The sequence below is a fragment of the Centroberyx gerrardi genome, chromosome 11, assembly GCF_048128805.1.
Source record: "Centroberyx gerrardi isolate f3 chromosome 11, fCenGer3.hap1.cur.20231027, whole genome shotgun sequence".
Lineage (NCBI taxonomy): Eukaryota > Metazoa > Chordata > Actinopteri > Beryciformes > Berycidae > Centroberyx > Centroberyx gerrardi.
In genome coordinates, this window is record NC_136007.1 from 26,286,742 (window position 1) to 26,314,024 (window position 27,283).

At 40.2% G+C, this 27,283-nt stretch overlaps 1 protein-coding gene across 2 annotated transcripts in view; it reads right to left on the minus strand.

Annotated features, from left to right (window-relative positions):
• ntm (neurotrimin) overlaps window positions 1-24,958 on the minus strand; it is a 110,561-nt gene extending 85,603 nt beyond the window's left edge. For both annotated transcript variants that reach the window (XM_078286548.1, XM_078286549.1), the window contains exon 1: window positions 24,786-24,958. In XM_078286548.1, the coding sequence (XP_078142674.1) occupies window positions 24,786-24,958 (173 nt within the window). The remainder of the gene's footprint in view (window positions 1-24,785) is intronic.
• Between the last annotated feature and the right edge of the window lie 2,325 nt (window positions 24,959-27,283).

Consider the following 27,283-nt stretch of genomic DNA (forward strand, 5'->3'; position numbering starts at 1 on the left):
TTTGGACGTGATGTGTCGTTCTCGCAATGAATCTTGGGGCTTCCCATCCGTTCTCGTTGGCCAAGTCTCCATTCAAAGCATCCTCAGTTGGCAAGTCAACTTCCAGGATCTTTATCTGTCCTCTGCCCTTGCGTGTCCTTTGATTTAGAATCGTGCTTTGGCCGTTAGACATTATGTCAAACTCGTCATTGGAGGACACAAGAACGCATATTGAGACCCTTTTTGTCCCACACAGAAAGTGTCTGAATGCCGCGTGCCTGTGAAAGAAATTGAATTGTATACACATGCACTGTTCCCAGCATAAAGTTAATCAAAGCTAAATATACATGAAACGACCTGTAGGCCTAGATAGAACGCAATCTACATTTGTCATGGACAAATGAGGCACTGCCTTTATCAAAGGGAAGCATAACGCAGCGTAGCATTTCTCAGTTAATAATTATTTGATTATCTCACTTGCTGGCTGCTTCCTCAGTGTTCTGCACCGCTGTCCTCCTACTCTGTCAATATCGCTGTAAATGCTTGAAGTCAGCTTGGCGATACAAGAATATGCAATTAAACACATTGCTCTCAAAACATTATTTAGTTGATAATAGGAACGAGAAGATTTAAAAGTCCTACAGCCAGAGCCAGACACCAAAGTTTGACAACAATGTTAATAGCAATTAATTTTCATCACCTTTTGTCTGTTTTTGTCCAAAAAGTCACACTAGGAATCTTGATTCTAAAATTGGGTCTGAGGCTGAATTAATGAACGGAACCGAGGAGCTAGTGTTAATGTTCTGTTGTCAGACTTGACATAAAAATAAGTGGTAGTCCTATTAGAGTAAGGTGCTGTTAAGATTTATTCAGACCCCTGGTAAAGAAGAGCCAAGAACAGTGTAAAAAATATAGCCTAAAAGTGTGTGTTACACCAGATGCACAAGAGATGCATTTCCTCAAATACCATACACAATGCCACCCACTGGGCAGGTTAAGTGATGTCCTCTTGGGTGCTGAGCACACTGGCATTCATCAGGTACTGTAATTGAGCCGTTATGTAAAATGCCAGTTGAAGGGAAGCTCACCTGAGTGTGTGTTTGGAGTTCTGTTTGGAAAATCGCTGCGTGCGTTTTGACCTCTGCCTGTCTGTTCTAGCGGCCGACCCCATTTGGAAAGCCTGATTGCTATGATGGAGTTTTCATAAAGTCTCAGCTGATTTAATGTTCACTCAGTAAATATAGTGAAATGACTATGATGAGAGTCATATACTCCAAAGAAATTCCCCTGTAAAATGAATGGTGAGCTCTATGTGTACCTTAAAACAACAAATGATAAAATACAAGAAAGGAAAAAAAGAAAAGCAAATGCCATTTCTTAGACACTGACGTGTGTTATGATTTCTGTGCTGATAAGTTGTTTGTTGGCCTGGTTAAAGATAGCGTGTGCACTATGAATAAGCTTGACATTTCGCAGTGAATCATTATTTCCTTTCTTTCCTTTATCCCAGCATGCACTGGGCAGCTGGGACCACCAGTCCATCACAGGGGCTAACACAGATAGACAGACAATCACACCGGCACTCACATTCACACCTAGGGGCAATTTACAGGTGTAGCTTTTTGTGTTTCTCAGAATTAAGACCACGACTCCCATAAACATGTTGCTTCACGCTGCAAAGAGAATGTTGTCGGTCCGTCTGTTTTGAAAAGCAAGAAGAAGAAGCACTATGTCTCTGAGCTGTTTTTAACAGATTTGTGACAGGAAAAAAAATAAAACTACACCAGTGTTATCCTTTAACCTTCCCCTACATGCAGCCCGTTGTTCCTCAGCAGGAGGAGGAGACCGGGACTGGTGATCAACTGTGCGTGACTGTTTTGGTTGTTTCATTGAAGTTAGTACTTCAGTCAGTACTTCCCTTTAGGAGGAAAAAACAGACCAAGGAGAAATATTCCCTGTTGTCTGTGTTCCCATATCCAAGACCTGTGAAGTGTTAGGTTATTTACTCTGTGTAATGTTTTTGTTTATCTCCATCCGCCCACTGTCTTTTCACTGTGTGTGTGTGTGTGCGTGTGTGTGTAATATATATTTTACAATCAGATAAAAGGAAGAAAGGAAGGCAGGCAATGTCTCAAATTAATAAACACCTCCACTTTTTGTTTTGAAGAGGTTTTTTTTTATTTATTTATTTTTAAGTAGGACACATTTTGATCTTGAGCTGGGATAGTTGGGCACCAAATTAGCAGCAGCTGTCAGGTCTGTAAGGAGGTTGGAAAGAACATAACACTCATATCTTGCATAACTACTCCCATCTTCTTGCAGTTAAACACAGAATTTAAGATACCTTTGCCATGATAACAGAAGTTTGCCTTCGTTTACCATTCCTCTGATGAAAGAATTGAGTTAGCAATATGATGCATGCAGACTGTAACGCAATCTAGAGGCCTGCAACAATACTAACACTGGTATTGGCTATTAAATCATTACCAGTATCAGATATCAGAATTATCCAAATGCAATACAACCGTAATAAATTCCATGCCAAGAGTAACATCAAAGAAATTGTTAGATCTTTCTGATGGAGAAAAAAATAAAGAACATAAATCTACGACAAAGTCATGGATTGGACTGATACTTGGTATTGGCTAATACTTCATGTTTAATACTTGGGATTGAAGTGAAAAAGTGGTAATGCCGAATCCCTAAATCTAGCTCTAACAACAGCAACGCAGGTTGGAATGAAGCGGATGCCAAATGTTGAACTCGATATGAACTTTTACTGTACACTCGAGTCGAGGAGAAACTCCAGCAGCAAATGCTTTGTGACTGCACACAGTTCATAGTTCAGTTAATTTCCTTTGCCATATTTCTGAGCTAAGTCTGCTTACTGCCATTGTTAAGGTTACTTTCACACCTCCCTCGTTACTTCTAGCCAATTCCTGGAAGAAACACAACTTTTTCACCCCATTGAAGAATTCAACCGCAGGCTGCACTATTAGGTGTCTTAGTAGCTGAAGTCTTAGTTTAGTGCATATGTAAATAAGCCCTCCTGTGTATAATTTCTATAGGGGAATGCTATCAGAAATACATGATGGAGGAGGAGAAAATGGGATGATGGGAAAATGTTTGAACCTAATGGCAGCTTGCATCTGAAATGTATACATGCACAGGCCCTAACTGACTTCAAGGAGAAGACAAAGACAATGTTGACTGAATAGCATCGAGTTAATTCCTCATTTAGTCAACATCTGCTCCAACCAACAAAAGCCCTCAGGAGATATCCAGAGCAATAAAGCACACACTATTTCAACATGTCTCTGGAAATTACTTCCCCAAACAAAGAAAAGAAAGAATAAAGTCTGACTCAGTGCTCTTTTTTTTCTACACAAAGACAAGGATCTATGCAAATCATCTTCTCTCACATCTATGCCCCTTACGCCAAATCTATTTCATGTATGACCTTATGGGTATGCAAAATATAACAATATGACTGGCTGACCTCCACTGTCTGGTTTTGAAAAAGAAATTAAGGTTAACAAGAGCTAATTAACTATACAACAAGGGCTTAATTCATGACCATTTAAATGGGTGTTTTCAGACACAAAAGAATGTGAGCGTTATGAAAAAGAGTTTGAAGAGAATTCAGCAAAAGTAATCCCCATGTTGGGTGAATTAGCATCAGTAAAATAATGTCAGAATCTCGGCAATATTGATAGTGCCATTGCTCTGCTGTTTGCTCTCAGTGTAAATTTTGAGGCTCGGGCATCTGACCAATTGAGGTAAACTTTAGAGCAGGAGAGCTTCATTCCAAGTTGTCAATCAGCTGCATGCTGATTGCCACTGGCTTGGTGGTTAGGGGAGGGAGGGGAGAGGGAGGCCAAGTGTGTTCGTCTTCCTGGTTTCCTTCAAACTTACCTAATGCAGCTTCAACATATTGGCCTCATTGGAATGCATTGCAGTGTGAAGAGCCCATGCCAACCATTTCGCTAGGAGCTCAATACTCAATCCAGTGATGAGATTTCCATCAGAAACAAAAGGTATCACAGCAGATAATAGAGAAACTGACTCAAGATTGACTAGGTAAAAAAAAAAAAAAAAAAATCACGGAATCCTTAAAAGGCCCGAGCCTAAGGTGCAGTATGGTGCCTCCTGTTGAAACGCCGAGACCCTACTCCTGGCTTTGTTTAAACAGTGATGCATTGGATAAGACATGGCACCATCCTTCATCTGCGAGTAGGTGGGGGAGAGGAGATTGGGAGTGTTTGAAACGCCAATGGATGGGGATTTTTGTTCCAAAACAGAGTACGGGCCTGGGAAGTGAGTTCTGAAAGCCACAAAACTCCGCACCTGACCAAGTAATCACTGAGACAGTGGTATTGATCCACAATCCTATCACCTCCCAGCAGATATATTATGGTCATTTTGTGCTATGGGGCGATAAAAACCTTACTTATTGCCCCTTTAAGTTCTTAAGTAGAGAAGTTACACTGAGTTCCTGCTCTGACCCACCTTTTGACCTAGAGGGAAAGTCCATTAAACCTGGTAAATCTTGAATTAACAAGTCACCTTTAACTGATATCACAGCTACAGCCATCCAAGAGACAGGATTATTGACAGTAGAGATATATATATATATATATATATATTTATTTATCCGTGTAGGTGGAATGTGAAACGAAGGCCCCAGCGTGGCTGAGCAGCCGCACTAATGGACATAAGGCATGAATAAATGTGCCTAAAGCATTTTGCACCTCATCATCATCACCTCATCATCATCCTTTCACACTTGTGTGTGTCTATGAATTACTAATGCAACCTGGTCACTGAGTATTTGCTTTATAGGCTAGGGCATATAGATGGAATGTTTCCCCTGCTCCATTTACTTTTGTAATGATTTGTAAGCACAGATTCCTCTCCTGTGAAAAAAAAAGAAAAAGTTATGTCTCTTTTGTGCCGACTCTTCAAAGGTTCTCTGTGGGGCTGGGCCCTGTCTTGTAATAACGATGGCCCATTTGTCCTTTGTAAGCCAATGCTTTGAAGAGGCAACACCTTGACTTGTTTTTATTGACAGACAATGCCCATGGGCTACTTCTGCTGACCTTTGCCAGCGTGCTTGTGCAGCAAGTCATATCAAAGGGAGACTGCTCAAATCATTGAGGGTTCACAGCTCAACGCTTTTTACGGCGATCCGTTCTGTTCTCCAAAATGGCCTTTTCATAATCTATATGATCAAAACTCACTGTAGTGATGGAAAACTTCAACTTTATTGTTGTAGCCTCTATTAAAAGAAATGACAGTTATGTGACAGCTAAACATGACTTATACATGCACTTTGGGGCAGTAAACAAAATTACATTTGTAAGCACTGAAGAGCCCTGTATTTTTAGTTATGGTCCTACAAAACTGACTTTTCATCTTCATGTCAAGGCTTTTTCAAGAACATAGGTGATTTTTCTCAAAGTGTCCTTTTTATTTTTATTTCAGTTTATGACAATTTTTTTAACACCTACTTTTGATCTAACTTTTACTTTAATATCACAACCTTGAGCAGTACATCTCAGCAGCAGTAGATCTCCAAAAGGAAGGTTAATAATGTCTTTCTGAATAACCAGACTACCAAAAATAAATACCATCCAGTCATATGTGTTCAAAGGTCAGTCATTTAAAAGTCAGGTTCATATTGCAAACAAATAAATGTGCATTGGAATAGGAAATCCAATGTATGTAAGTATGGAAGTGTCAGAGTTATACATGGTTATTGGGACAACATTATCAGACCCAAAGACTCAAAGAAAAAGACACATCAGGCTCTGATAGCTGTGGCGTTTTGAGTGAAAACAGTTTTCCAATTGAGCACACATGTATTTATGACCATCACAAATGACCAATATGACAACCTTATCTGTTTCTTGTTATTGAGCAAGGCTCCACGGTGTGAAAAATAATGGAAAACGTCAAAAGAGCGCATCCCGTTGAAGAACGGACCGTTGGCATGAAGCTGGCCCTTAACCTTCAAGATGAGATGAGGTAAGGCCCTCGCGGGAATGCCGACATGCTTGAGTCAGTTGCCCACCAACCATAGTCTCATCGACGATAAACAATTTCCAACTGGGTTCTACATTTAAATGTAAGGCTTGCCTGCCTGAGTTACATTTTCCAATTGATAAATGGTTGCAATACTAAGACCTGCACACTCTACCTTGGTGAAGAAAAGGGAGGAAAAAAAACGATTCCCAGCAAAGACAGATGCCTCATGCATATTTAAATGCAGGTGAAACAAGGAGAACAAGAGGTGAGAGCTAACCCTCTGGTGGATCCAAAATTATACCAACTAACATAGGCTCTTGCTCAGATAATATTTAGATCAGGAAACATGCAGAGGGGCTGCTGACGGAGGCGCAGTTTCAGAGCAAACGAAGAAAGAGGCGAACGCCTGGCCTACCTCAACCGAATACAAAGACGCTCACCTGACATGTCCCCTGTAGCCTGTGACAGGTGGCTGGACTGCACACTTCGCTTCACTTTTTTTTTCTCTACTCAATAGAGCAGCTAAAGGTTTTATCCATGTCTCTGAACGGGGCTCGAAAAACATAAACGGGCATTTCACCCATAGTCAATCTGAACTCTTCTTTACCTAGGGTGAAACTGATCCCGCCCGATCAATTTTTGCCTTGTTCTTTGTTAGGTATATGGGTGTAACGCTTTGTTTTAAATTCCTAAAAAGCCTGATTCAATGTACTAAATACATAGAACAAGTCATAGAATGGCTCATGGAAACTTTGGGTATTCAAGGATTATCACAATACCTGAGGTTTGACTTCTAAGCATGCTGGTGGGTCAGTGGTCTAACGGCCGAAATACATGGGACACGGACGCAACGCGTCACGTAGGCGGGGCGGAGCAGGGTTTTTTACCTGCTACACAAACTCCGTCTTTGTAGCGTGTGGTTGCGTGCCAGCCGTGGTTTTCTGAGGAGATATCAAGTTGAGTTTTGCCAAGTGATAATGCAGTTGGTTATGCAGGGTTTGGAAGTGTAGGCTATATTAACTGGTACTGAATTAATTAACTAGATCGTTTTAACTACAGGATCATGGATACACATTGATTTGATTGATTTATTTTAATGTGCAATGTAAAAGCACCCACAAGGTTGCTCTGCTGCGTCACATTGCCTCTGGTACAATGAGGTATTTATTTTAATCATTTTTAAACAGATTGTACTCGTTTTTTACACAGTTCTATGGAGTTTTTACCTGTTTGAGGGCCGCGTAGCCACGCGTAGAGGGGAAAAAATAGACCAGTCGCGCAAAACTAGAGATGAGCTGCGCGATGCCCGCGCGGGTGCGCGCGGCTTCCGTGGTCCGTGTAGCAGCTTCAGTTGATTATACTGGACGCGCTCTGCTGCGGGCATTCTGCGGCAGACGTGTCGCGCCGCGTCCGTGTCCCATGTATTTCGGCCGTAAGGTGCGTAAACATGATGTCCGGGGTTCAAATCCGGCTCAGGACCTTTGTCACGTCATTCTCCTTTCTCTCTTTACTCTGAACTGTCCAATAAAAGTGAAAATGCCTTATAAACAATATTGAATACCTTTTCTGTCATAAAAATGTAAAATACAATTTGGAATTTATGGGACCAGGGTTTGACTTGTACAAGTAGCTACTCTTCGTGGAACTTTCTTAACCCTTCATAACTCAAAGACTGTCACATGGAAATATGTTTCAGTCACATAGCCTGCTATCTCTGTTATCAGCCAGGGTAAAACCTACTAAAATCGAGAAGAGGCTGGAATACCAGTCATACTACTGAGGAGGAAAGCATGCGGTCTTTCTACAATCTAATGTTGGCGTTAGTTTTCACAGTGTTTAGGATTAATTCTCTGAGTCTCATGTCATTGCAGCACCATTTGGCTGTTTTTTTAGTTTTTTTTTTATTTTCTGTGCTTTTCAATTGATGACAGAAACTCCACTATTAAAGGAATGTTACATTACTGCTCAGATTTCTTTGAAGAGGTCTGGCGTTATCAGAGTTCCATGAATTTCCTCCCCATTACATCTCAAATGCACTTATTTGTAAAACTACAAGGTCAGCAGGGTGTTTCGTTTTTTGATGAATTTCCCAAGTAGGTGTATGTAGGCATAAACTCATATAATGAACAGTTAAAGTGGCAAATGAGAAAAGAGTGCAGAGTTTGCAGAAGTGACATGGTTTGCTCTCCACTCAATGATTAGTGAACAAAGGCTACCTTTTATCACAAGGTAACAAGGAATAGGAGAGGAGGCTTCGCGTGTGAAGGCCTTGCTGATTAGAAGAACTCTGCTGGGGCACCTGGGTCCTCATCATCATCTTCATCAGACGCTCAATGTGTTTAGTTGCTGTCTCAAGAGCCGCTGTGATGTGGAAATTCCTAGATTGATTTTTCGCTTGTCAACTCTGCCTTTTTACTGCCACTTTCTGCAGGACTTGAAAGATGCTTGACTCAACAAAAAGACTCATGCGGTACTTAGATGTGAGGGCCTCATTTGCACAGTGTGTCAATAAAGATATGCTTAACCAATTGTTGTGGGGATGGTCACATTATTCTGAAGGACCCTTCGCTGTTCGCAAACTTTAGTGTCTTTCATGAACTTGAGACTATAAGGTTGCATTTTGGTCAAAAAGTGATTCATATTATCTAGTTTATTTTTATTATCTAGTTAGTTCTCTAGTTTAGATCCAAGAGTCAACAAAAATAGTCTTTGTACTTCACCAATGTTAATTTTGGGCAGGTTATGGAGTGATTTACTGAAGGCCAGAGCTGGCTGTAGTGCATCTGTTTCTCAATACGGAAGCTGTAACCATGACGATGTGAAAAGGGGCCTATTATCTTAAATTTGAGCACAGATGGAACCTTATAAATTCCAAGTTCAAGGTACTATAGTTCCACCTTTCAAAAATGATTCTGTGACTGTTGTGACAGACAAACAAATGACAGATTGTTCTGAAAAACTGCAAGGCAATTTCCAGTGCGTTTCCCTAAAGGGGTTGAATTGAAGAAAATTGCTAGATAAGACATAAGTTGTGATGATCTGCTTGTTGAGTAGCACTTTGACTGTTTATTGAATACAAAACATCATTATTTGTAAAACTTGTCCTTGTCACCTTGTCATCTTTTAAATGATAGGGGTTTGAAGTATCCTCTATATAGTTTTTTTTTATATTATTATTTTCTATTTATATTGTGTGTATATAATATTTTGGCTATATTGCCTCCTGAGCTGCAGTAGATTAAATTATTTTCTCAAATTATAATTATTCGACTCGCATGTGTGTGCTGTTTCTATAGTTTATTGGACACTGGCAGAAATGATTAGGCCTATTCTAACAAGCTAATTAGCATCATTGGTCAGTGTGCGGTAATCAATGCTCTGGAACCCTAGTTGCCCTAATTAGCTCACGGCTGCTAAATTGTTAGTGAAAGTAATACACAACTACCTGTGTAATTTGTTCATAAATTGGATGTGGACGTTACTTAGCTCAGGCAACCTTTAACACTTTTTTTTGCCCTCATCCCCGTGACTCATAACCAGTACGCCACAATGGAGACCACCTTTGGGTCCCCACTGAGCAAAATAGGGCAGGGATTGGTCTGGATACAAATCAATTTAAAAAATAATTCCACGGTTAACTGGCAGGTACAATCAACTGCTACACTGTAAACCCCAGGTTGCTCACCCCAGCTCTACATCATCACAAATCCTAAATTGGCATGAGAGAAAACCGAGAATTGTGCCTTTCCTCACTCAGTATGTTGTTCTTTAGCCTCCAAAATGGATGTAGTAATTCCCAGTTTATGTGGAATACAACGTGGTGGCTTTTGAGTTTTGCCTAACTAGACCTAGTCAGTGGGGTTTATCGATAATGGTGCGAAAGACAGCAAACATCCAGTCACCGTCAGTCCTGTGGGTGAGAATAGGTCGTTGATAAGAGGTGGAAGGCTAATGGCATACAATCACACACAATCACCAGCTTCGGCAAGGGTCAAACAGAGTCTGTCCCAACATGAGTTTACCTTGGAATGCACCTAATAAGCTGGCTACTCAGTGTAAATCTGACTTTACTTTGTGTAATGAGAAATGCGTTCATCTCTGTGTTCAGTATTTATTTTGTTTGCTACATTTGCATTTACTGAAGAATTAGGCTACATTTCCTGGCTTCCAAAACCAGAACAGATTATAATGGCATTCATAAATGGCATTCAAGTAGCACACAACAAAAAAATTGAAGAACAACAGCGATTCAAAGTTCCCTTTTCTCTCTCTCTGTCTTTCTCTCTCTCTCCCTCTCTCTTTCTTTCTCTCTCTCTCTCACACACACACACACACACACACACACACACACACACACACACACTGACGGACAGGTACAGCCATCAGAGACATGCAGCCTCCATTGACATTGACAGGTTGTCAAACTGTGGACTGGGCCAGAGAGGACACATCTTGCAATCAGCCCAGCATGCAAAAGTGGTGAATCACAATGCATTATGGGAGAAAGCACTGGCAGAGACATTGGGCTGGTCCCTGATCTACCCTGCTGACAATATCAATTATTAATATATCAATTATAAATATGAAAAACAGCATGCCATTGTGCTTCTAATAAAATGTTTTAGCCTGCACAGTGAATTTCATGCCTGTTTCTTGTGTGTAATGCCCAATGCTCAGTCAGATTAGCCTTTATACAGTGCTATCAAATCAAAAGCATATAAATATAAAAGAAAATGTTTGGCATAAATAGCCAAGTGTTGGTAATAGTTCCAATTGCTGAAAGCACCAGAATGGTGCTTTGGTGCTTTTATGGTGCCTCATAAATTTTACATAGTCTTATATAAAGTAGTGTCTTCAGTACCAGTGCAAGCCAAGCTTTCATGGTTTCAATTCCAAACCAATAACAAGAGGCACTTGAGCTGCCTAATGCCTTGCCATTATTGTGTTCATAAGAGTTATTGTGTTCATAACAATGTGTACACACAGACAAATTACTGACATAACCTCAAGAAGAATTCAATTTCCTGATATTTTTGCTTTACATTTTTTCTGCCAAAAAATTAAAGGTACTTTGCAAAGGAGGGAACTGAACTGAAAGCGCTGCAACAGAGCCATATCAAAAAGGAGCACATCTACTATCCACCTAAAATTGAGTGTAGCCTGGCATTTTGGGAAAAAAAAGAGGTAGTATTGCTAAAAATGCAAATAAATAAGCCTCTACAATGTTTGTGATTATGTCACTTTTTACTGGAGTTGAAGATAGAAAGTGGGATGAGAAACACTTGGATAGAAACACCTGGGCTGAATCTCTCCCGCTGAACCTTTCCTCAGAGGAAACCAGCAGCGGTACATTGTGTTACACTAATATAGAGGCTCTCCGACATTAGGCAAGAGTCTTTGAACAAAAGTAGTGGTGAGCAAGAACATTCCTGTCTTGCCTACTCTTTAAACCTCCCTGGTGCATTAACGATGAAGAATTCCCTAATCTCCAGTAGATCTCCGCGCCCACTATAGCATCAAATATCTGAGCGCTTTAGGTAAGTGAGGTGAACTGCTACTCAGGTGAAGATAATCGGCTTCGAATACCACATGATTTCACTTTATCCTCTGGAAGACACCTAACACTGCTTCTCTATTTGGTTAATGGAGCATGGATGCCCAGGAGAAAAAGTGAGAGAAGGTATTCTAGTTGCAAACTGACTCGCAGGTAGGAAACAAATCATGGACTTAGGAACTGTCCTAAATATAATAATAAGGCACCAGGGGCCTTCGTGCATAAATGGTATGTGCGCACACCAGAGTTGCATCTGGGAAAAGTTTGGGATTCCTCAAAACAATAGATTTGAAAAGAAATTGAATGCAAAATAAAACATTTTTTAGGGTGTTCAGGCAAATTTTTGAGACAAGATTCAAGCGTCTGTTAGATTCAGTATCCTATCATCTAATCCTATAATAACGGCCTACATTTAATCCTTTAATCCTGTAAAACCTGCTTGTGCACATTATATACAAAATACATACAAGGTGCAATTTTTTCTAGTTTTACTATGGTAGTGAATGATGAGACAGAACGGTTATGATATGTTTGGTGGAGGCTTTTATCCAAAGTGCCGTGCAGTACCATGAGTGCACACAATTTCAACATGGGTGGCTGCAGTGGGAATCGAAACCCAAACCATGACATGCGAGGTTGGCTTGTGTTTTTTGTCTTGGAAACCTAAGCAACTACACTGTTCTGAAGTCCACCCTACTCACTAAAACCTAGCTGATTCAGATTTGGTAGCAAGAAAGTCAGAATTAAAACAATTTTGAGAGGAAAATATTGTTGAAAACACTGAACTACATAAGGATGGATTTTGATTACAATAAAATCTCAAAGTTTTGACCGTTCCAGAAATTGTATCAAAAAGAAACTAGTTTTAAATAGTTTTAGAGACTAGATGTTTCAGCTTCAGATAAATACCTAGAATACCCTTTCTAGTTATAGGCAGAATAGAGTTTTGGTGTAGATTTGACATGAAAAAAATAAATATATTTGGTCTATTAAACCAAAATGTGCAAAAAGTCACATGGTTGAAAACATTTAACAACCATAACTCAGATTGGGAGTGGCTTTCATAAGGTATAACCTCTGCCATATTTTCTTTCATCATCTGAATAGGCATGATTCAGTACACTTTCAGTTTATTACATATTTATGCACTCATAGTTAAATTGCCTGTCAAATAAATCTAGCTTTTTTATGACGGTATATAACACTTGTATGTGGTACCTGTTGATGACCTTGATCCACACACACGCACACACACACACACACACACACACACACACACATACACATACACTCTTATCCACTCTGCCCATCCCCCCACAACCCTCTCCGGAGAGTGCAGTTCATCTCATCCAATTTCTCCAATTTCTCCATTGACTTCTGTAATAAAATTAAACAGGAGGAACTCATACTGAAGAGACACTCTATACTTCCAGATGCAGCAAAGAAAATGTGATGATTGATGACTGACCAAAATCCAATTGAATCATTCTGCAGATAACATATTGTTCAAAATCCCTAACTACAAGTCAAAGAAAAGGTCAGATGTCTATTGATTTATTGTATTTTTGCCAAAGTATGTGGTATAATTTTCATTTGCCAGGCATATCTATATAGGAATAGGGTTTTTTGTATTATTAAAAAACAGACTATCCTTGTAATCTTAATCCTAAACTCAAATCCTAACCCTAAACTAACTTTAATCTAAATTCTAATGTTAATCCCAAACCCAAATCCTAACCTTAAACTAGCTCCTTGTAGAAGTGAGGACCGGCAAAATGGATTTTCTGCATTTCTCTATGCTTGTGAGGACACACGGTCCTCATAAGCAAAGAGATCCAACCACCACACACACGCAAACACACACGCGCACAGACACAGACAGTTTCTGATCCGCCATGAAGGGTGTGTTGGTGCTTTTGCCCGGAGTCCTGCCTGTTCTCGCTCAACTCTCCCCATCTCTCCACTTTGAAGTGTCAAGTCAGTAAAAAAAATAAAAAATAAAAAGAAGTTATTTTAGCCAGGGGAAAAGTTTGTTGGGCACAATTATAACTGAAAAATAAATAAAGCTGTTTGTTTTCCCCCCTAAATGCCAGCCGGCTTGAGAGTGAAAACAAAAGTAAAAGTCTTCTCATCGATCGGATGCGCTCATTCGATCATTCATTTGTTCTCACCTATCGCTTATGGGAGGGAGATGCCCAGTCCCTGTAGCTACAGTATATGTTTAGCCTTGATACTGCTGTCTATGCAACTGGAAGCTTAACATATTTTTTTTCAGTGTGTCTGCCAGACCTGTAATTTTCTGAACTTGCATTGCTTTTACCATCCAAATACAGGCTTATGCAAGCTCTAACCATGCATGAAAGTCAAAGAGGTCAATACTTTCTTGAGACTGTATGAGTGCAGTATACAGTGTGTGTGTGTGTGCGCGTGCAAATGTGCCGGTGTGTATCTCCACTGCGGTGTGCTTGTATCAACTCCATATTTTGTTTTATATCAAGAGAGAAATGTACTGGGTATTGCTAAAATCAATTGTGCACTGGCAAACACTCGATGTGTTCCTGAGTGTGTGTTTGCTTGTCTGAGGAGTCAACATATCTGTCAATAGCTCTACAGTGCATCTAGTCTCTAATATACACTGAATGTACAAAATATGAGGGACATCTTGCTCATATTGAGTTGCACAATCCACATCTCAGTTGTCTCAGAGCTAAAAAAAAAAATGCTTCTCTAACTCCTCTGCTTCTCTTTAGAATATAGATTTAATATGGGAAAAATAATAATGGATAATGGCTTTTACTTGGATTCACCTCATCAGTGTACTTCATGAAAAGAGTAAGTGTGTCCCTATAATATTGTGTACATTCAGTGTATATACAGTATATATCCATATATATGTATACACATTGCCTTTATAAGTAATTAAGGCATAACATGCACCCATGTGTATGAGTTTGAATAGTAAGAGCTTTTTTTGCAAGACCTTCATTTTTAGACAATGCAGAATTATTACTCGTGTTTTATATGCCTGACTATGTAGGCGGATAATATTACCTATCCTTAATAATATACTCTGTCTGCATTGTGGTGGTGAGTTTCCTGACTTTATTTCAAACCTGTTAAATATTTTATTGTGGTTTTCCATACTGTTTAAGACATGGGAATTTTCAAAATAATTTTCCATACCTTTCCAGACCTTCCAGACCTTTGTGAGAACCCTGTATATTGCCGAGTCTACCTAAGCAATGGTGAGGCATATCCATAACTAATCCTTGTGTTGGTAAACACCGTGTGCTTGAGTGTGTGTGTGTGCGCGTGCGAGCACGATGCTTCGTACGCCTTGCAGTATTGATGTCTTGGCGCTATAGGGGAGGGGGAGCTGAGAATCTTTTAAGTACTTAATCCTGAGCACTCCTCCTCTCTCCCACCCAGCTCTTTCTCTAATACCCAGACAGGACTGGAGCCCTGCTTAAGTCCACCAGCCGATACAGCGCAGCTCCACTCACGCTGTTCATAGGTCAGTCAAACTCTGACACTGTTTACCGTGATCATGCGCCAACCTGAGGCCCATTTGAAGTCTGCGCTGGTGGCGCAGGCGGGCACCACAACCTCTTGTACATAGGGGCAGGCTCTATTTCAGACTGGTTGAAATTGCTTAAAGATGACTGATGGTGCGAGGGATTGTTCCAGCCAACACTGGTACGCACGGCATTTTATCTGAGCTTGAGCTGCTTCAAATAACTACAAGATTCAGCTTCAACTTTGCCTGCCTTGGCAACAGCCCAATCAAAAGATGATCAATTTTGCAGAACTGGTACCAGATAGTTACAAATTGCTGTGGGCTAAGGCTATAAAAATCAATGTGTGCCATCAAACCTGCCCAGGACTCGATTCTACATTCGTGGATAGCCGAAAAAATGAACGCTCATGCATCGGTACTTGTCCAATCAGCCACACTTCATTACAGTGGCTTTGTAATTTCCTGAACAGCATTGAAGATGGAATTAAATCACTTCAAAGCAAGATGTGTGTGTGTATATCTGAGTGTGTGTGTGTGTGTGAGGGGGGTGAGGGGGGGGATATCTTCCAGAAATTACCAACGGTGAACCACCGCTGTTCCGCAGTTCAGCAAGTCCCTACTCCATAATCCACTGGAGATATGAGATTATTCTCATCAACAATACAGAGAGCCTGTAAATGTAGGCCAAGCTGCTTCCCAGAGCATATGCTTGAGTTAATGTTGTGAAATCCAATACCAGGCGACTGCTTCCTCCTCTTTTTTCGATTAAGATTTGTTAATGAAATGTATGATTGCAGGGGCGGACATTAACTGTTTGAGCCCGCTGCCCTTTAGCCTTTGGACAAGTCGTAAGCTCTGATTTATTAAGGTTCCCTCTGACTTTATTATTTTATTTTAATTAAAATTGAGTTATCCACATACTAATGATATTTGAATGTTGCTTTATGCTTGGGTGGTGTTATATTTTCAAAACCTTTTGGGGTAAAATATTCAAAAAGATAGAAAGTACATTACAGTTTTGCCAATTGGGATGTCAAATCTTTGATGCTCAATATCTTAGAACTGCACTGCACCCAGACAGAATCTTAAAATTTCAAGCAAGTGTGTCAAAGAGTTTTTTTTTTACTTGCCCAACAAACAAAGTTGCTCAAACCGAGAAATTATGCCCTAGTAAAAAACTGTTAGTGTAAATTGTGTCTATATTTAAAAATACATTAAATTGTCTAATGATTTAGAGAAATGAGCGTGGAGGTACAAATGACCTCCATAGCACTGAACTATTTGTTCCTCAAAAACAGTCAACAGAATAGTTATTTTTAAACCTGAGATTTCTAGTTGATAATCGAGACATTTGAAATAGTCATGTGTCCTTTTGGACTGCAGCTTGAGAGCTCTATTTCTGTGATGGCAGATGGCGGGGCTTTGAGCCCGGCGAAGTGTCATCATTCTGTTCTCGCCTGCACCCGTTTGATATTTTTGTGATTCGTTGTGAACTTGACTGCGCCTAAGTGGGAGGAGAGGAGCAGTAGGAGGTGTGCCAGTAACTATCTAGCAGCGCAGTGCAATTTTGGTATCAAGGATTACCAGAATTTGCACTTGCACCACCCGCCTGCTCCGCCCAGGTTCAAAAGCGGATGGTACAAGGCAGAGTCATGTTCTGCGTAATGACGTGCAGGGTGTGGATTGTGGAGGCGGGCGCATCCTCTATAGCTGTCAGAACTGGTTGGTATCCCCCCCGTAGACAAACTGCTTTGTTTCACTCTTCGTCTAATATCATCAAACTGTTTCCTACATTGGCCAGCGGTTCTCGTCGGACCAGAGCAACACGGTAACCAAATGTGTTATCTGCTCTCAAACTAATTTCATTCATTTAACCTTTATTTTACCAGGAAAGCCTCATTGAGATACAAGATCTCTTTTACAAGAGGGACCTTTAATCTAAGGTGCCATATATTCGCTGGTGGCGATTTTGCTCTTGGGAGAAGCTGTTGTAGCGGATCCGCACCGGACTGTACAAAGGGAAGGAAAAGAGGTGATTTGATTGGTCATGACTGATGCCAGCCCCTACCACACCTACTGATAATGTATTCCTCCTACTCCCACCCCATTTCCAACTGCGCCGAAGTTGTGCCGCGCACCACAAAATGACCGAAAATCAGTCGGCACACTATGCGATCGCGCTCGACTGATGTAGAGCCTTGAGACTCAGTTTAGTCGAACATCACTCAGTAGTAAGTAAGTAAGTAAGTAAGTAAGGATCCTGGAGCATAAACAAATGGATGGGGCGCTGGATTATGCAACAAGTCTGGTTTGGCACTTAAATGAAAGAAAACAGCTAGATGGCTTGCTTGTCTATCACAGCATAGACCTAGCTTACCATTCTCCCTCACTCTCTCCATCCCTCTCTTTCTCCTTCTCTCTCCTTCTCTCTTTGTTCAGGTTGATTCATACCCAGGGATGCAGTGGAGGTTAAAGCCGCCCAGTTCATCCACCTTTTTAGGCTGATATAAATCTTTATATGAAATTCATAGTGTAAATTCATAGTAAGTAGTATCAAAATGATGTAAGCTATATGAGGATCTTTAAAGGGAAAAACCAAAATGATTTAATAACTGTTATTATTAATTAATAATTTTTTTATAATGGTGGTTGTTAGAGATGAGTAGGGTTAGATTGTTTTTTTGTTGTTGTTTTTATCACAAACAATAAATATTATTATAGTACAATACCTGTGCATGTTGATTCCAGGACTGAAGCACATACCCCAGTTATGGTGAAATGTACATGTTACAAATGAATGGTCAAAAGAATCACATTGTTTGCACTCATCCCCTTCCACTGAAGCAGAGACAATAACAAAGGGAAAAGACAAAGGGATTTATAGATTGTGCATATTGCTGCTCATTTATCTGCTCCTCCTAAAGGACAACACAGACCAACTTCACTCACTCTTTGCTACTTATATAGACAGAAAAGAAAAAAAACCCTCTTCCATCTACCAGTGCTTAATTAAATGATAAAAAATGCTTTCAGTAATATTACAACTCTCTATTAGCATAATTGACTCAATAAAATCTTGTTAACTGATGAAACTCTATGGCCATCTTACTTCACTACCATCCTCGCTATCGGGGCCTTTTGACAATGAAAACCCTTTCTACAGCAGTAGCATTGAAGACAACATGTGAGAAGGTGGGACTGATGGATGGCAACTGGGCTAGGCGACGCAAGGTGAAAGAAAATGGAATTACAAGAGAATCGTTAGCATCCCTCTGTGAAATCAAATTATCAGCTTTCCAATCTTGGCCCAAGGCATATGAGGAAGAAAATGAATATCCCTTTAAAACGGGAGCTCTAACTGCTTTTACTGCTAACACGGATTGGAGAGAGAAACCTTCATGGCTGACAGCGAAGCGTTGTGCACCGATAGTTCCATCACAACTTCAATGCGCCAAACAAGCTGAAGGGCACGTGTAAGAAGAAAAATTAATACATGTGTCGAGTAAACATATTTACACGCAGACTAAACTCCGAGGCAATTAAATGCTTGGAATGTAGCCTCGTTTCCTAATGCATTTAACCTGAATCAAGAGCGCTTAGGGGAGGAAGGAAGAAATGCGAACATGAGACAGAAGGAATCACGTGGCTACGGGGGCCAGCGTGGTCTGTGCAGGTAGATAAGCGTCTCAGGAGGTTGTTGGTCCACCTCGGCCACCGTGCTGACATTCACTGTGGCCATTAATCGCAGTCTCAGGCGGTTGCTTGTCTCCTTTTAAGTCAATTTGAGGGAGCTGAGCCTTGAGAAATTAATGTGGTTTTTATTCAGTCCATCAATAGTGGATTTTTTTTATGCAAAGCACAGTTGATACGTAGTAAGTGACATTCTGAGGAAAGGGCCTAGGTGCTGCTGCAGAAGATATATGTTAACAGAGTTTGCGAAAAGAGTGCAGCTTGACCTTCCGCTCCACAAAAGGTAATAACTCTGTATTAGGACTGCCGTGAATGCAAGTCCATCTCCCTTGCAAAGACAGCTATCATTATACACAAAAGCCATGCATATAACTGCAGCCCTTACATTTCATGGGGGGATTTAACAGTCTGTGAAGCATAAGGAGAAACAGGAATTCTTTTCAGCCAGGAGCTGCTGAACTTATCAAGAGAAAGCCCAGAATGGAAGAGACAAAGACAAAGGGAAGCGCAGCCTTCCAATCAAGTGACTGCACTGAGGTCAACTCAAGCCACATTGAAAACGGCCTTTTCATATTTTCCTTTGCTGTTATGCTTTGAAAGACTTTATTGTACGAGGCTATATCAACAACAAATACCCTATTCCTAACTCTATTATATCTGTTATAATGTAAGAAAATTGAAATGCGCTAAGAGTATGAAAAGGGTCGCTGTATTTCCAGACAGGTTTTTGTTAACAGCTCCTGTTTTTTTTTGGTTTTCTGACATTAGGGTTTTTAAGTGTTACAAAGCAAGGTCTGAAATTATTATTTTTTTCTCTGCCAAGCCACTATGGCAGGTAGATGAAAAAAAAAAACATTAGGCCTACCAGCCATTTCTTTGCACCAAAATAATTGAGGCAGAAAACCATGCAGAAAACATTCAAATCAGATCCACACTCCTTAAAATGATTATAACATCTTATTTATTATTCATTACTCACATTTTTCCCATTTGGTTTGAACAAAAATGATGTCCCCGTTATTTACTTAGTTGCAAGCTCACATTTGAGATGTGGATGGTCAGAAAACTTTTGCTCATTTCTTCAGTCAGTAGTATTGAATTTCATCAAGGGCCAAACTTGTTTGCTCTCTTCTCCTGTGTTTTGTTTACCCCAGGCAAGTGTCGCCACTTGTAGAGGACCGCTACTTGCTTTCTAAATAACGTGAGTTTACAGCACAAGTGCCACACCACACCAGACTGTACTGAGTGAGGCAGCGGACTGTGTCAAGTGGTGAGTACAAAGAGAGAATAGGGGGTAACGTTTGCTGATAGCGCCTCCATGCAGACTATGATTGGAAATTTGATTGTTGACTGACATCCAGTGCAGGATTTCTAACAGCCATGTCTTGAGTGGCAATCAAGTGACATAATTGCGTATTGGCTGACAATCAAATTCGTAATTATGTCTACATAGAAGCACAGTGTGTTTTGTTTAAAAAAAAATGTCTATCTCACCTGCGCCCACCATTTACCCACATCTGGCGAGTGGTGGTGTTAATTTCAGTCCCTGGTTATAAGGCAAGGAAAGCTTTATTGCTGTAATAGAGGTTTTCTTAAAAAAATATTTACAGTAGTCGCTTCACTATGACAACAGAAGAATGGAGAATTCACTTTTGCCATGGTGTCATGGTCTTCAAGAGGCAACAGGCGAGTTCAGGTCAGCCAGTCAGAATGTGGCACTTCCCTCCTCTATACCTGGGTGCAATCACAAGTGTGGTAAAAAATCTTTTTCTCCAATTGTTATTTTGCAGTATCTAATTAATTAAAGGAAGTAAAAGTTTTCGCTTCCTTTTTGTAAAATGTAACTTTTCCCATGAATCTTCACACCTTATGTGCAATTTTTCACTAAACTCCAAATTGTCACACAATGGGAGTACAGTGATGTATGTGATACAGTGATGTATGCCGTGGTTCTTTGTATGTGTGTAATATGCTATAAGGCATTAGTGATAATATTACTGTATTCTCCACAGGAGATTATACTGTAGCAGCTGATGAACTAGGGGGTCTATACATCATCGCCGAAAATGCACCCAGGGACAGACCAGAATCTGTACGTATTTGCATGCCATCAATAAGAGTTAGAAAATGGCATGGCTGACTTTCCTCAATTTAAAATGTGATACCACCCTCAGCTTTGACAGTTGTCAAAAAAGGCAACGGGGAGCTTGTTAGCACAGACTACAGCAGGGGTGTTAACTCCCATGTCTATAACATTGTCTGTGGAAGAAGTACATAATACATCAAAATTTCAAAGGGGCTATCTGAGACTGTAAAGATAATACAAATTTGCTCCAGCTAGCTGATCGACATTGGCAGCCCTGCATCACTGATGCTCTATTGCTCTTACTTTGTGCTTTTAACCTTGTTCTTATTTCCCATATGCCTTAATTTTGCTGTTGAAATTCCACGCTCTGTCTCCTTTTTCTCAGTTTTGCAACCCTCTATTTTGTAGCACTTGTACACTGGTTCTGTGTTTTAAAACGCTATATAAATAAAGTTGACTTGACTGGACATAAGGGTCATATGGTAGTTTTGACCCAGTGTGCTCAATTGACTATCTATTAGCCTAGTTCTGTCCTGGTTAGCTGTCTGATAAATAACATGGCATAAAGAGTCTGCACTGAATAGTGGAGTAAAGCTTATTAAGGGCAAGCATCCTCGCTATTCATGCAAACAAAGTTAGCAACTGTGCTGGGTGGGAACTGGATGATTACCCAGTCCTGACTGGCTGGCAGGCGGCTTGATTACATCTAGAGTCCACTGCCCTATTTCCAAAACTGGCTGGAGCATATCTCTGGGGTACATGGAATGATATCGGGGGCACGCAAAAAAAAAACAACAGAAAAACAAATCTTTGATGATAATCCATTTTTACCATCATTTTAAATTTCAGAACTATTAACGTATGCTGAAGCTCATTGCCAGAATGAATCTAATGTAACCTGCAGTGAGAATCAGCCACACATCCATTCTTACCATGATTGACATGAAAATCACACACACCCCTGAAATAATATAAAAATAGATTAAAAAAAAATTACACAGCTCAGACATTATGATTGCCTGCCTAGTGAACAACTGGAGTTGTTATCCCTTGTCTGGCTCCCTTCCATCTCACTTGACAATTCGAAAATAAGACAGCCTCATTGAAATAGCAAATAGTGGGCCACAGAAAATTGACTTTCGGCAGAACCCACTAGATGGCTGGACAGCGTTACATACTCAGCATCCTACCTCTTAACAGCATGCCATAAAGATTCAAATGCCTTTTCAACCCATGTACCTGGGTGTGAGTGGGCTCTCGGCTCCAAGATGAAAGCAAAGTACAGCCATGGACTGTGTGTGAAAATCAATTTGAGACCGAAACATACCAATACAACCCAACCTGGAGAATGTATGTACATTGTGCCAAGTTCATTCTTCCCATTGGCCTGTGCAGGGATGAACACTGGACTAATAATGGCCCTGCATGCCTATTTTAGGAAGTAATAACAGTTGCAAAACAATGTTTTCCATCTGCAAACCCTGTTATGCAGGGCAGCTTAGGGATACAAATTTGTAATTGTCCAGAAAGAAATCATAACCTGTAATATGGTAACACAGCCAAAAGATGAAATTGTTAATAACTTACTCTCTCACTGATACCTTTTGCAACCTGCATTTAAAAATGGGCCAGACAAAGTCAAAGGGATTTGAGTACGCTGTCCGTGGTGCTGAAGGGGGCTCATGGTGGGAGGTTGAAGGTCTTAGGAGGCACTTGACTGGAACTGTTTGGGAATCATTGATCCTCTGCTTTTCCCCAGGTGCCTGCATGCTCCTAAGGCTATGTTTTTTTAGAACTGAAATTGAAATACTAGGCACTCAACTTCTTGAAAGTTAAAAAGTTCCAAGTTAATGTGTAGAATCTGAAATTAATGCATTTTGAAACTAATTTTCAACCAGACTGAAATTGGATATTCAAAAACTGTTAATGTAACTGTTCATTGCAAATAGATGAATACAAATCACACAGAAATTAATCCAAAAGCAGTTTATGCTTGCAGGAATAATAATTATTGCTGCAAGAATGGTATAGGGGTTTCCAAACCTTTTCATATCGAGGACCCCCAGACTGAAACACAACAAACCCCCAGATACACCGATCTCAGTTTTGTCTCTAGTTGGGGAAAACACAGCGGAAAGAGTGAAACCTCTGATCACAACAGTCATCCTTATACAGTACATTCCCTCATTGTGCTAGCTTCCAGGTAATGAAGTAACAGTGAAACTGAACTCATCCTCATTTTGCTGGAGACCCCTGGACACCCATTTGCGAACTGGTGTAGGGTAGAAAAAGTGGGGATAAAGACTTCCTGGGACTGAAAGACTTTACGAACTCAAATGAATCAACGTTACGAGCTTATGCTGCCTTTAAGTGCTCCTTGTGAGTCCCTACTTCCAAAATGGAAGGTTGTAAATAAGACTTGACGCGGATTCAAGTGCTTTTGGTAAAAAAAAAATGCCAAAACGGACCGTGTAATAAGTAGTTTTTTGGTGGCATTTGTTTTAATGTAGAGATCAAGTGACATAGAGTTGCTTTGTGCTGCTGCAGCAGAATGAAGAGGAGAAAATGTGCATCAGGCATGTAAATGATGCTTTAATTAATATGTTAGCCAAATGTTGCTGTATGATGCTGCAATGATGCATTATGAGATAGACAGTTAGCTAAAAGCTTCCTACATGAAAATACCATGCACATCAGCTTTCAGGATGTACTATAAATACTACTTCAAATCAGGGTTTTAGCCATGGACACAGATTTGTTCGACTTCCTGAATTCTGACATCACTAACAAGGAAACACATGCAGTCAACTGTAGGGAATGATATATTCATTTAAAATAAAACCAACAAAATGAATGATTTCCATCACATCACAAGTCATTTTGTGATCACAACTCTGTGCTGCTGTTGCATGCTGTGGCAGGACACAAGTAGGCTACTACTTGCTGAGTTTTTCCTTTGCAGATGACATTGCAATGTTTGGATCATGGTAAAACATGACTTCAAATGTGTCACTGACTAAGTGCACGTGTGTTAAGACTGAAAGTCTTCAGAAAACTTCAATCGTGGCGTCTTAACAGCTTCAAACGAGCTTCCAAGTGGCTGCATGCTTTTAACCTTGAACCCATTCCATGACTTGAACGCAGCACAACACATCACTTTCAGTCTTTTACCATCCATGTTTCACGCTGCTTCCATGCTCTCCACCTCCTCAACGTCCTATCTCGCCAGCTCGGGTATCAAAGAAAATCCCCACTGTTTCCTAAGCTTTTTATTTATTTTTCATTTTTATAAACCTCTTTGCTGGGGGTGCATGCAGCATGTGCAGCACCGGTTGTAATTCCGACATTCCCGACAGCACTTGAAGGCAGCATAAATCCTTCCATGTCCAGTAAGCCGTCGAGGGCACAGAGTAGGCTAAAGGGCACCGCAGACAATCTCCCATCCTTAAGAATTGTCAGTCAGTCCATTTCTACACCCGTGACATTTACGGTTTTCCACCTTGCAACACTCTTCCTCGGTCTCCAGCAGCGACTTGGGGACTGTTTCTCCTCTCTCCTTCAAGAAACACACTTTTTTTTCTCCCCCACACCTTTAGTTCTGCACTGTCACATAACAATTAAAAACCGCTAAGTCTGTCGTTAACAGCTGGTAAAGATTAGCAGAGTATCGTCTCTGAATTGAGTGTTTTTCCAGGGACTAATCCTTTGAAATCCCCCACCTCTCTCTCCCCTCTTGTTATTTTTTAATTTTTTTTCTTCAATGGCGGGAACATGATAAAACAGGCAACACTTGTCATGTTGTTTTCTCTCTCCGACACTAAACACTTCAATTACGAATTTTCGCCTGCAGCGCCCAACTTTGGAAACGACATTCATAAGCAGTAGCATGAGGAAGAAAACACTAAACGAAAAAAAAAAATGGGGTGACTCACCTGAGAAAGACCGTCTCGCCTTGTCGGACGGTGATATTGTCCATCACTTTGTTGTCGGACTGAGAGTCCCCTTGGCTGCGGACTGGCAACCCTGCGGGCAGAAGAAGCAACATCCTCATTGAGAGAAGCACCGTGCATTTGGAAAAAGCGAGCAAGTATCCACGGACAGACATCGTTTTCAGCCTTCGGAGGTGTATAAAAAAAATCCCACACCGCGAGACAATATCTCGGGTTTAGTTGTTTTAACCACGCGAAACGGTCCCGTGGAGCTTATTTATTCAGTTCATTTAGTCTTAATCCAAATCTTCTCGCCAGGTAGCAGCGGTGTGTGCAGGAGAAGAAACACTCGACCCTATCTGGCTGCACTGTAAAACATCCACTGTCTGTTTATTGTGTAAAAAAAAAAAAAAGGGGGAAAAAAAAAAAAGCTCCTTTTTACTAGACGGTCCGGCAGCGTGCAGTGTCACTATTCATTCACCAAGTTTGTTTTTGACATTGTACATGTAAAATAGTCTCCGACAAAAAAAAAACCTTAGGTGATAAAAACTATTCATCGGTAGGATAACGCGGACAAAGGCGAACAAATGAGTGAAATACGAGCCATATTCAGAAGAAAACAGACAGATGCCAAGTTTGGGAGTTGCATTGGTTTGTCAATGAGTTGGAGTTGATCCTTCCCTGGCGGTGCTCTATATTATAAGGACTTGCACTCGGGCTACGTCAGAGTCTGCGATGGGCAATTTGGGTAGTGGTGAGGGCAAAATGAATTCACAAGTGCACAGTCAGCCATCACGAAAGAAATATTCCTATAATAATCCTATGGGCACCTGTAGTGTGTCTAGTGAGTTTATAGCGACCTTATCGTGCTTTATGGTATATATATATATTTTTTTTATCTGCAGGTGCTTTTTATGGTATCACAATAATATTCCTATAAATACTTTTTTTTTTGGTTGTGATATCTGTAGAGTAGGCTATCCGTCTACAATTTATTACAGGATTAGTGCAATTCATTTTTGTAAGGGAGGCTATGATGTAATGCGGCTGTGATAATCAGAGTTGGAGACAATATCCATTAATATTGGTAGCCTGCCAAGGTTCATAAGTTAATTCACAAGTGGTTGACCCTACTGTGTCTGCTATCAAATACATTTCACATGTAGAATATAGAATATGAATAGAATGTAGAATATGTTTCAAAATATGCAAAATTGGCAAAAAAAAATATCGAATGCATGTCATTTACATTTGCAGTATGGGATATTCCACTTATATGAGAAGTATTTAGATAAATGTAGTCTAATGTTGATCATACCACTTCTCTATTTTATTAGAATTTAGGGGACATTTCAGTTGCCACTCATCACTCTATGTAAACACTATTCATGGGTTTTGGACTGCTAAGAGTGCTGCAGCTGCAAAATTCATTAGCCTATGCATATTTAAAGATGCAATAAGTACATTCATTTGGCCATCTAAATATTGAGTCTGTTCACTACGTTCTTGAAGGGTTTCACTGGTAGATGGAAAATTAGCTTGTTGGAACTTTATAAATCTATCATAACCTAAAATTCAGTTGTATTTTACTGCAGTGTTTGCAAGCATAAATGCACCTTTTAAAGCCTCAAAATACATAATAAAACCATGTTTAACTGACACATAGTCTCAGAGTGAAAAGAAATCTATTCAACCACTATGTAAACAAAGCCAGAGGAACACCAGCCTTTCAGCCTGGGCAATTTCTTTTTTATGGGTACTTGGCCTTGTAATCTGCAATAAAACGGCCCAAAAATGTTCCTTTTATGGGATGGCTCATTTGTGAGCAGCCTGAAATCCATCAGTCAGTATTTCAAAAACTTTGGTCTATTCAATTCCTCAAGAACATCACTATTTTGTAAGCAAATATCTTTTGATGACTCATAGAAACATTCAGATGTACCTGCAGCCGTAGGATTAGTAAAGTTATATTAAGATGAATCTTGTCATATTATATACAGTGTCATAGTTGGACTGGGTTACGCCAATGATGCATAAATGTGTAAAAGTAAGGCGTAAGGTTCTGAGTTGAGGCGGAGTTGCTACTAGATGAGCGGTAGTTGAATCAAAGCAGCCATCAGAGACAGAGTGTTATATCATGGGTGCTGCATGAACCATGTAGCAGTGTAGCTGACGACGCTGCCATTAAAAACCCATATTGTTAAATCAAACTCCTACTTTATTACTGAGGATCAAATTATGAAAAAGTAGATGTACAGCAACGAACCCAATCCTTACTGTTAGTGGCTGCAATCCTGTGACTTTGTCTCATTTACACCAACTATACATTTGCATAAGTATAGAAGTTTATGTTTCATAATTCTGAACATTCACTTCCAGTTCCTATTACATTCCTTTTCAATCTGAATCTGAAACATGCTGCTTGTAATGGAAACAGCTGCTAACTTGAAATGAATATTTGCAACCCTGAACTGAGTGTTCAACGTTTGCAAATTCATGTC